The sequence below is a fragment of the Mus caroli genome, chromosome 9 (assembly GCF_900094665.2).
Source record: "Mus caroli chromosome 9, CAROLI_EIJ_v1.1, whole genome shotgun sequence".
Lineage (NCBI taxonomy): Eukaryota > Metazoa > Chordata > Mammalia > Rodentia > Muridae > Mus > Mus caroli.
In genome coordinates this window covers 20,203,039-20,214,120 of record NC_034578.1, presented here as the reverse complement: position 1 = coordinate 20,214,120, position 11,082 = coordinate 20,203,039, and the positions used below count along the sequence as shown (strand labels likewise).

General features: G+C 41.9%; 1 protein-coding gene and 1 long non-coding RNA gene across 4 annotated transcripts in view; one reads left to right on the top strand and one right to left on the bottom strand.

The window, feature by feature from the left end:
- Npsr1 (neuropeptide S receptor 1) overlaps positions 1 to 11,082 on the bottom strand; it is a 209,838-nt gene that overhangs the window by 21,794 nt on the left and 176,962 nt on the right. Inside the window, exons 5-6 of one of the 2 annotated variants that reach the window (XM_021172302.2) lie at positions 4,344 to 4,437; positions 1,160 to 1,361 (exon numbers count right to left, since the gene is read on the bottom strand). In XM_021172302.2, coding sequence (XP_021027961.1) covers positions 1,160 to 1,361; positions 4,344 to 4,437 — 296 coding nt within the window. The remainder of the gene's footprint in view (positions 1 to 1,159; positions 1,362 to 4,343; positions 4,438 to 11,082) is intronic. The other variant, XM_021172303.1, reaches the window with a different exon arrangement.
- LOC115031937 overlaps positions 1 to 11,082 on the top strand; it is a 72,654-nt gene that overhangs the window by 33,812 nt on the left and 27,760 nt on the right. For both annotated transcript variants that reach the window (XR_003837582.1, XR_003837581.1), the window contains exons 4-5: positions 2,173 to 2,521; positions 3,912 to 4,125. This is a non-coding gene — a long non-coding RNA (uncharacterized LOC115031937). The remainder of the gene's footprint in view (positions 1 to 2,172; positions 2,522 to 3,911; positions 4,126 to 11,082) is intronic.

Here is an 11,082-nt window from a genome sequence, read left to right as displayed (position 1 = left end):
GAGAGCGCGCGCGCGAGAGAGAGAGACGTGCTTGAGATTGGTTCAAGAAGTGGAGAATGCCTTGTCCCCCAGAAAGAAGACCACTCTTGACTTAGAAAGGAGTAAAGCTGGTGGCTGACCGCTGGCTTCCTGACAGACAGGAAATGCTTCCAAGAAGCTCAAGGACACAAAAGGTCACTGGCAGCCAGGAAGCAGGCACAATTCTAAAGGAGGTTCTGCTGTGGTGAGAGGGGAAAGAAACACCCCCTTTGAAACTATTTTACAAACAAATTCAGCCTTGACTTTTCAAGCACACTAACAACAACAACAAAAAAAGTTAAGCAGCAGGCAGTCTGGAGGTCTGGAGGAGCAGTCCTACCCCATAAAGCAGTCAAAGGAGTGTGGGAAAGCAGTCTCAGAGTCACAGACCTCCTGAGAAATGTGCCAAGGTCTCCTGCTGCTGGCACCTTCCCAGTAAGTAGGGACTTAGAAGGCGTGGCTTAATGAAGGCTGAGAAATCAATCAGGAGTGAGGCCCCACCCACGCCCAGCCACTGGAGTCTTGTGCTTGCATTGCTGCTTCTTTCCTTTGGGCTGGTTACATAAACTTAGACCTCCATCTTTCCACTCAACCCCCTCTTGTGCAAATTGGTGGAGAGGAGAGCAGCAAGTTGAGACAAATGTGGACGTTAGTTTGTCCGTTCAGAAAAGACGACTGGACAGCTACTCATCTCACAGGAGCTAGTGACCTGCTGTCCCAGTCACTGCTACACCCTTGAGAAAATGTCGCAGCTGGATGGTGATACCTAGAATTCCTCCCAGCTTTAGGGTTTCAGGAAACCAAAGATGATCACTAAACACAAAGCAGGCCACTGTCAGGAGATGCTTAGAAATAGTCAAGGAGAAAGACAAGAAAAACTGATGCATATTAAAGCAACGAGGTGCTGGGCAGGTGTGAAAGATGGGACGTAGCCACTTGGCACAATATACGTGTCTGAGCGCATCCTCAGTAAATGTTCTCCTCTCCTGACTCTGCCTCAGAGAGCTGGGCTTAGCACGTGGTAGCAGTAGACAGGATCCTGCATCCCAGTGAGTTCCCGCAAGGTTTTTGGAACAGTGACTGACCTGAAGAAGCAAAGTACAACAGTGCTCAGGCAGGGTCCAGCCCACTGGCCTCTCACCTGATAATTGCCAAGGGAATGAAGTACACCAGAAAGGCGACGATGGTCATGTACGGGGTCCAGTAGGAGTCATCCGGCCACAGTGCCCAGCACTGCACCTCACCATTGGAAAGTGTCCTTTTCCCAAATATGATCAGCGTGGGAATGGAGAACAGGAACGAGAGGCTCCACGCTATTCCGATGAGGACTTTGGCTTGCTTCTCTGCTTAAAGAAAAGAGAAAGATGCCTGGGCACCTGGACACGTGCTTTGAGAACACACAATGTCCTCCATAGAGACTGACCTCTGACCGAGAGCCACTGGGACCTGTCAGTGTCTCCTACAGCCTCAGTTTCCTCAAATGGATCTAATGCCCTCTGCAGCATACAGCTTGTACATGAGGGTGCAGGCCCACCTACCTCCCCCTGTTCCCCAACTCCAAGACAATTCTTTTTTTAAATCTCATTTAGCTGGCTGGTACAACTTTCCTCTACATGTTTAATCTTGCAATTCTTTAATTAGCAGTGTGTCTCATAATTTATTTCTTTGGTTCTTAATCTGTGTTCATGTCTTTTTCTTTTTTTCCTTTCCTTTCCTCTTTTTTTTTTTTTTTTTTTTTTTTTTTTTTTTTTTTTTTTTTTTGTTTTTTTTTTTTTTTTTTTTTTTTTTTTTTTTTTGTGGATGTTCTTAAGTTTTGTCAAGATTGTCACAAGAAAGATACTAGTTTCCAGTTTCTGGCTATTAGGAATAAGACTGCTATGAGCACAGTGGAGCATGGAGCACTGGTCTTTGTGATATTGTGGGGAGTATCTTCTGGGTATATTCTGGTATAGCTGGGTCTTCAGGCAGAACTATTTCCAATTTTCTGAGGAACCATCAGATTGATTTCTAGAATGGTTGTACCAGTTTACAATCTTACCATCCATGGAGGAGTGTCCCAGAGACTGATCTAATGATCAGCTAAGTTTGGATCCATCCCATGGGTGGGCACCAACCCTGACACTATTACTGATGCTGTTTTGTGCTTGCTGACAGGAACCTAGCATGGCTGTCCTTTGAAAGGCTCTTCCAGTAGCTGAATGAGACAGATGCAGATTCTCACAGCCAAGCATTGGACTGAAGTTGGGGACCCCTCAGGAAGTGTTGGGGGAAGGACTGAAGGGGCTGGCAACCCCATAGGAAGATCAACAATGTCGACTAATGTGGACCCTGAGAACTCCCAGAGACTGAGCCACCAACCAAAAAGCATACACAGCTGGTCTGAAGCCCCAGGCATGTATGTCACAGAGGACTGCCTTGTCTGGCCTCAGAAGAAGATGCACTTAATCCTGTAGAGGCTTGATGCCCCAGGGAGAGGGACGTCTGGGGAAGTACCCTCTCAGAGGTAAGGGGAGAGTGGATAGGGGTAAGAACTCTGGGAGGGGGGACCTGGAGGAGGCAGCATTTGGGATGTAAAATAAATAAAATAATAATAGTGACAATAATAATAATAATAATAATAATAATAAAGATTAATTCTATGTCTTTTGGGGTACAAAATTCCACTTTTTCTTTTGCTATTGTTCATGATTCTTATTTGTATATATGGTTGAGGACCTTGATGCAGTGACAAATAATTTGATTTATTACTTCTGCTTTTGATGTGATTTCTATAAAGACTCTATCCTTCTTAGGATGGTGGAAGGGTTGTCATTATGTTCTTTAGTCTTGCATGTTTGAATGACTCACTTTCATAGTCTAAAAGGGTCTGTATTGAACTAGCTATGTCATAGTAAATTCATGTTTTTAACTGGCTATAAAGCTAGTCCAATATTATATATTAACAAGCCCATTCTTTTCCAAGTTATTTAAAGTTTTATTTGCTGTGTGTGTGTGTGGAAGGAAGAGAGAGAGAGAGAGAGAGAGAGAGAGAGAGAGAGAGAGAGAGAGAGAGAGTGAGAGAGGTCTGTGTATATACATATCTGTCAGTCTGTTTGTGGGGGGAGTCTGTGTGTGTATGCATATATGTGCTACTTTGCTAACATTTGTTCTATCAGAGTCTGAGATTATTTTCATATTAACACATATTCTTCTTCACCATTGTTGGTACATTACTAATTCTTATCAGTTACCCTAAAACCCACAACAGTACCAATCTCTCAGTAGTTGCTAGCTAAGGACACTGTCACTTTATTGAAGAACAGTACAAATGAACTCTTGTGTGGTCAATTAGTGAAATTCCCACTGCTCTCTACTTCCTGTGGCTCTCCCATGAAATTCTGTAGATCTACTCAAAGGTTCTCATAACTCATTCAACTTGCCTTCTTTAGGTAGGGATTCTATGGGATGTCTTTTAAATGCATTATTTATTTTCCCTAGTTTAGCTTTTGTCACACTTAAAAGATACCTGATTTCCTCTTTGTTTTCCCAGTCAAATTTCAGTTTATGTGGGTATATGAGAAGGTTAGGAGCCCATGGGCCAGGTCTGCCCATGTGCAGAGCAGAGAGCACCTAGCTGGTCCTACACAGTGCTCATCACCAAAGCACGACGGCTCCTGGTACCCCATCAGTAGCATCTCCGTTCTGTTCCCCATGGATGAAGAGCCTCCAACCCTTCCACCTGGTTGGAGAGTTCTGGAACCTTCATGATGCCCTCCTGCCTCAGGACTTGAAGTTTCCCAAGGTCTGCCTCTCCTCCTGCACCATATACTGAACATCAAGCAGCACCCCTAGCCCTGCTTACTACTGTGAGCATCAGCTGAGGATATTACTGGCCACCTTCTTTTCTCTTCCAGGAATCCTGAAGTAAGGAGAAGTTCCCTTGTTTTCAGTGAATTAAAAACACTTCGTGGTTTGAGGATAAGGAGGGGCAGGTATTTGTTTCTTGAGAATGACGAGCCTGAAGGAATTGTGCCCACTTTGCTGTAAGAGTGTGCTTGCTGGCAGGACCTTAAGGAAGTAGATGGAAGCACAGCCTCAGCCTGGCCTACCAAGGATTTCTCTTATGGGGTAAGGATCAGGCAACATTCCTCAATTCCTCTGGCATCCAAACTTTCTTTCTATAATTTTATCTACACTCTGAACCATTAGACAGTGATGGAGGAGGAGAAAGACAACAGAGAGGGGTGGGGAGAGGAGTGTGGTTGGGGCATAGAAAACATCAATAAAATATTAGCGAAAATATCCTTACCCCGTAAAAGAATCTTTATGAAAGAATGCTAGCTCACCTCCTTGAAGAAACTTCATGGGGTAAACGATGGCATGGTATCTGTCTATGCTGAGGGACACCAGGACGTAGGTAGAGGCATACAGCAGGACAACCTAAGGACGGGAACCAGAGGACATGTGTGACTTCACATGGGAGAGGAAATGCACATAGTATGTAATATTCTTGGTACTTACAAACCAGGGGATTGAATCAAGATATCAGTGAGGTGAGAACTGAGGTAGAGAGGTACTGGCCCTCCCTGCTGGAAGCAGATCTGGGCTTTGCCATAGGACTCTGCATTGCTACCGGCAATAGGGTTAGAATGGCCACAGCTTTCTCTGTGTGTTCTATTGGCTTCTTGCCTTCCCATATTGCAAGCTCAGTCTCTCTTGAGAGTTGCCTGACACGTCTATCCGGAATTGACTTTTAGAGCTAAAATAATTTTCTCTGCCACAATTGACATTCCAGAATAGTTCAGAAACAAAAGTTCATTTGCCTTTTATCAGAAAGAGTAGTTGAGAGGTAAAGGAAGGGTTCTGGTCTCCCAGCGTTCACAGCCATTCACCCCAGCATCACCCTCAGAGAGCCCCACCCCCTACCCACACTGCCTTCCTCCCAGTCTCTGTAGAGCTGGATGTAGCCTAAGCTCTGAGCTTCTCTCTTCTGACTCTTCTCCAGTTAACTTCATCCACACCTTTTCAATAGCGTGGGCATAGACTTAGTTGCATTCTCTGTAGAGAAGGGAATTGGGACATAAGTTAACATCTCTTCTGTGAAGCAGTCCTATTTGGAATCGAGTTAACTGAGACATGCCAGAAAGTATGATCTCAATGGAAAACTTCTGAGTAACCAGAAGGCAATTTCTACAAGCCAATACGATATCTCTTTCTGTGACAAAATCCATACGCCATAGGAAACGGTAGTGTATGGCTGAGAGTCTGACTTTTCCTTTGGTGATCACATTAGTTTGGAATCTGTTCCTTTGCCATACTTTCTGCAGTTCGGACAAATATCAGCCCACTATAGTTGCCCTTCAATTTAGGATAAAGCTATCATCACTTGAAATGTTGTCATTTGATAATGCATTTAGTGTCAATTGTTTGAAAATTGTAGATTATCTTATTTTATATATACTGAGAACCCTATACTAACTTCCAGTTAGGCAAAATCATCCAGTGTACAGCCTATCTCATGCTACAGCGTTGACTGACTCATGTTCCACAGGGGCCCTGGTGTTGAACATAAAAACCACGATTCCAAGGTTATACCATCATACAGTCTAAACAGTCACGTGACTAGGTCATCAGAAATCGGGGACCATATGCCCCCATTTTTTTGTCTTTATAACATAGCCACACATGCTTCCCAGCATTAATCTTGTTGGAAGAGGATAGTAATGAATGATCAGAGACTGATGCCATCCACTCCTTCACACACACACCTGAGGGACATAAAAAGAAATTCTTTTGTGTAAAGAGTAACCAAGGTAGAAACAGAAAGAGTAGTTACGTTTAAAGAAAAGTCAAGCTATTACCTCCTTAGAGACAACTGAGATTTCTCTGTGTGAACCATGGCTAAGGCTGCCCACACAATGGCAAGAGGCTGGCATGAGAAAGATGAGAGAGAGTGAGTGAGCTGGAAAGAAGGACGTGCTGGGCAGTTCTGAATCTTAGACATCTCTTCTGTATTGAGTCAGTTCAGAATCTGGGACAGGAGAAGAGGCACCAAAACAGATTTTTCCAGGCTGCAAGCAATATTAACCAAAAAGAGACAGATGTGGAGACACAGCTGAAAAGAATATTTAACTTCTGAGATGAAACATCTAGGTGCAGTAAAATAAAATAAAGATATCTAAAAGAAATACGTCTCAAATTGCCAGGCTTCTCCATAAAAAAGTAAATGCCAGAGAACGCGTTCAGAGTTTTGAAAGAAAAATTGTGATCCAAGAATTTTGTAAATTTCATTTCTGTGCCAATGCACAGAACAGCTTTTTTTGGACATATATGAAGGAAGGAAATTTAACACCTCACATCCCCCTCCAGAGTCCTCAGAGGAGACACCAGCTGAATAAGAATTGTTTCAAAGTTAAGAGGAAAGGGGACAAGATAACTATGCCACACAAGGAAGGCCTCAAAATGCAAAGTGCTTCCCAGACAGTTAGGGATGCATGACTTAGCATTTCAGGGAAGAACCTGGGTCCTGCTGTGAGGGGAGAGAAGAAAAAAAGAGAAGTCTTGTTAAGTCTTACATAGTTGTCTGTCTGCCTTTGATAGCGATACATCTGAAGTTGAAAGATAAGTTAAAACAAGATAAACAAAGAAAATATTAAAGTGGAGAAAAGTTAACTTCTCTGCCTTCTCTGGTTCCTATGGCAAATAGCCATAGGTTTGGTGGCTTCGACAACCTCAATTTATTCTCTTCATAGCTCTGGAGAGCAGAAGTCTAAAATGGTTCTACTATGTTCAAATCAAGACATTTTCAGGATCATGCCTCTTCTGCAGACTCTAGGTGAGACTCCATTCCCAGTTTCTTCCAGTTCAGGTAGCTGCCAGCATCCTGCCCCTGTGGCCTTCAGTGGAATTCCTTCCTATGTGCTGCAGTGCCCTCCCTCTTCTGCCTGTGTGCCAGATCTGTATTTTCCTCTTATGACTGCATTTTAGGATTCCCTAAATTAGTTTAGGGTAATCCCACACTTCAGATTCTTAGTCACCCATGCCAGTTCCTTTTCTGTCAGATATGGTGTGTAGCAGGCATAGATTCCCAGGGCTAGGGTGCAAATGTCCTGGAAGAGTACTCTTTCAGCTTCCCACAATTACCAACTGTATCTGCAACAAATCCTCAAAGAACAAAACTCCAAAGACAACAGTGATAGAGAGGTTTCCCACTGTAAGTATAAATGGCTTAATCTCTTTCATTAAAACAAAGAATATTTAAGACAAAACCTTCCCTATGATCTAACTATATTTTGTTCAGAATATAAATAAAAGAACAAATGAGACTGGAATTTAAAAATAGATGCTCAGAGGCATATCAAACAACTAAAAAAATGTTTAAAGAACTTTATGAAAATTACTGCATGGTACCAATCAAATTCAAAGCTAGCAGCTTCCCATTTGACAAAGATTTATTTCTGCTGATAAAAGACACAGCACATAATGTCTGTAGCATACTGATAAATGTAGATGTAATCACTAACATAACACTAAATGTGTGTAACAAAAATGTTCAAGGCTTTACAGGCAAAACAGCCTACAAAATTTAAATTGGCAAAATTGAACTCTCTAGTACAAAATGCAAAATAGCTAGACAACATACAAAAATGTGATTAGATCCTAGATTATCAACAAAGGAAATCTCTCAGTAGAATCCAAAAAGTAGGACTTACTCAACTCACATATCTCAAACAAGTGACAAAGCTGAAACAAGTAACATTAAAAAAAAAACACTCAGAAATTTAAACATCTTCATAATTAACTCAAGCAAAGAAGGAAATAACAGTACAATTATAGTCAATTCATAAATGTCAACAATGGAGACTCTACACACCAACAGCATATGGGGTGCCATTCGGAGAGCAGATGGCAGCCTGAGGACATGTCTGCCTTCCCACCACCCCACCCCCAACACTGACAGACATGACCCAGAGAATGTGACATGCAAGGAAATTCTGCAAAGGGAAGTGAGATTTAAGTGCTAGAAGCAAAGTGATATTACTTAGAAAAATGCCAGATTGTGTTCATGTAAACGACTATTCTTAGGCTGCCTTTAAAACCATGCATTTGATTTTTTTAGAGCAAGTTTGGGTTTATAAAGTCATACAAACAGTGCAGAGAATTCCTGTTGCCCACATTGCATGGCATATCTGATGGTGTTAATATCTTGAATTCATATGGTATTAAACTAGCTGATCAGTCTCGGTACATTATCAACAACTAAGCTATGTGCTTTATATTAAGGTTCAGGCTTGTCACTGCATTCTGTGGGCTTGGACAGTGTGATGACACTTATCTACCATCTGTTTTATCCAGATGAGAATCACTGACCTTGCAATGCCCTATGTGTGTCTAGTCACCCTTTCTTCTTACAAATCCCCGGGAACCACTGATTTATGTTCTAGCACAGCTTTGCCCTTTTGAGAATGTGACATAGTTGAAGTCATGCGGTATTTAGCTGACCAGATTGACTCCTTTTGTGTAACTGTGTGATTTACTATTCCTTCATGTGCATCAACAGCTTATTTTCTTACATATTAGAGAAAAAATACTCATTGTCATATTCCACGGACTTGCCATGCTTTGTTAATCCATTGAACTGCTGATGGGTATCTTGGTTGGTAAACGGTTTTGGTGATTACTAGAGCAACGAAAACCACCTTTATGCAGGTTTTTGTGTGGATATACGTTGTCTGCTCAACTGCACAAATGTCTATGATCGTAAATTACCCAACTGTGTAGTGAAATTATGCATAACTTTGTAAGAACCTGTCAAATTGGTTTTCAAAGAAGCTGTATCATTTTTAGTTCTATCTACAGTGAGCCCAAGGTTTTATTAATATGCCAGTGTTGGGCATTGCCAGTGTTTCTTATTCTTTTCTGTAAGCTGGCTGTTGTGTAATATGTGAGGACTGGTACCTTCATGTTCTAACTTGCGATTCACTAATGAGATGCATGTTTGCCATCTTTAGTGATGCACCTACTCTTTCCTATTTTTAAGAGGGTTGCTTTTATTCTGTTGTCTTTTAAACTTTCCAGTTATCCCATAATGGTTTTATGTATTACATTTATGCTTGTGATTCATACTGAGTATTTTTAAAGGTACATTATCTGTGTTTAGGTTTTAATACTTTATTTTTATTGCACGCATCAATATTTTACAGAACACCTCAGTGGTAACTGCAAGTACTGTGACCAATTCTTTTCTATGTAGAGAGTGAAGACATTTAAACAATTTTCAATAAATAGAATTTGTGTTTTAATTAACAAATTTCAATCCTCGTGTAAACATTTTTACTCAATATTCTATACGTGAGTATTATTTATGGCTATACAGCTTATGATATCAACTACTACACACTTAAATTTGTGAATCAATTTCTTACTGGGTGGGCATCTTGAATGTCTTGACCATCCCATCATATCCACTGCTCACACTACTAGTGGGGCTCTTTCTTTCTCCTCTCTCTGGAACCCCACAGCCTTCCCCAAACTATGGCTGCTTGTGTTGCCTGGAACCACACTCTCTTCTTCCCTCTGGAATCCCAGCCATGCCCTCTTCCCAGGATCTCCTTACTCACTTGCTGCTTGACCTCATCCTTTTTGCAGGACTCACACTGCTCTCTTCCCAGGCAGAGCCCTCACTCTCACCTCCCTTGGACACATTAAAGCCACCATCCCAGGCCATATCTCAAGCTACTCCCCGCAAGACTTTATCTGTTGCTTTGAAAATTGAGCCCCACTGTCCCTTTTTTGGGAACTTCAGACCCTTCCTCTTAGAAATAGCACACCCTCCCTGCCTTCTGGTCTTTGATGGCCACCATCCCAGGGCCCTCTTAAAGTGCCTTTTTTCTTAACAGGTAGAGTATATTGTCTATCTTGCCCCTGGCACTCCATTATCAACATCTGAGGACCTGGATGAGCCCCTACTCACTGCATAGGCAAAAATTCTCATTTCTCTATGGCATTTCAATAAGAGAGTTATTTATTTTTATTTTATGGGCACAGGTATTTTGCCTACATGTATGTCTGTGTACCATGTGCATGCAGTGCCTGCAGAGGCCAGAAGAGGGGATGATACATTCTGGGACTGCAGTTACAAACAGTTGTTAACTGCCATGTGGGTATTGGGAATCAAACCTAGGTCCCCCAGAAGACCAGTGTATGGTCTTGAGTGCAGAGCCACCATTTTAGCCTCTCATTCTGGCATTCTAACCTACCATTTGACAAGCTGTATGGAATCCCCACTTTCCCCATAGGAAGTCATTGCATTTACTCCATTGAAAGCAACTTACTCCTCTATATCAGGATATATGTTGATTACCTGTTCATCCCTAAAGATAGAGGTCACCTCCCATGCCCACTGGTACCCAACCACTGAGTTTCAGGACCCTTGTGGAGCCTTTGCCAGCTCCCCCAGTCAGAAGTCATTTTCCCAGTAACTTTGCCTTCTAGCCCCATGGCTAAGCACTGCCTAGAGCAGTTGCTGCTCAGGTCAAAGGCCACACCTCTCTAACCCTGCAGTTCATGCTCCACTCTACTAACCCAGACAAAGTACCTGCAGAGCAGGTCAGACCTGTGACTTTCCCTAACTGAACTGAAATTGCCTCAGCTACCTGAGTCACAAATCAACACTAACTGGCCACAGGAATGAGGTTGAAATATATGCTAGCTATTTCAAACCCAGAAATGTCAGCATAATAATCACAACAACAAAATTCAGATTAAATTATCCATTTAATACAGGTGATCCAGAACTCATATCACTTTGATTGAAGAGCAAGAAATTGGATAGGAAAGTTTTTTCATGCTATCTTTCATAGTGTTGAATGATACTACAGGGTAGATAAGGAAAGAAAACGCATGAGTGGTTGTACCCAGGATTCGACCTTAAACAATATTGACTGGTGCAATAGTGGCACAAGATTTATGAAGATAATTAATTACTTTCTTTTTTTTTAATTTTTAATATTTTTATTACATATTTTCCTCAATTACATTTCCAATGCTATCCCAAAAGTCCCCCATAGCGCCCCCCACTTCCCT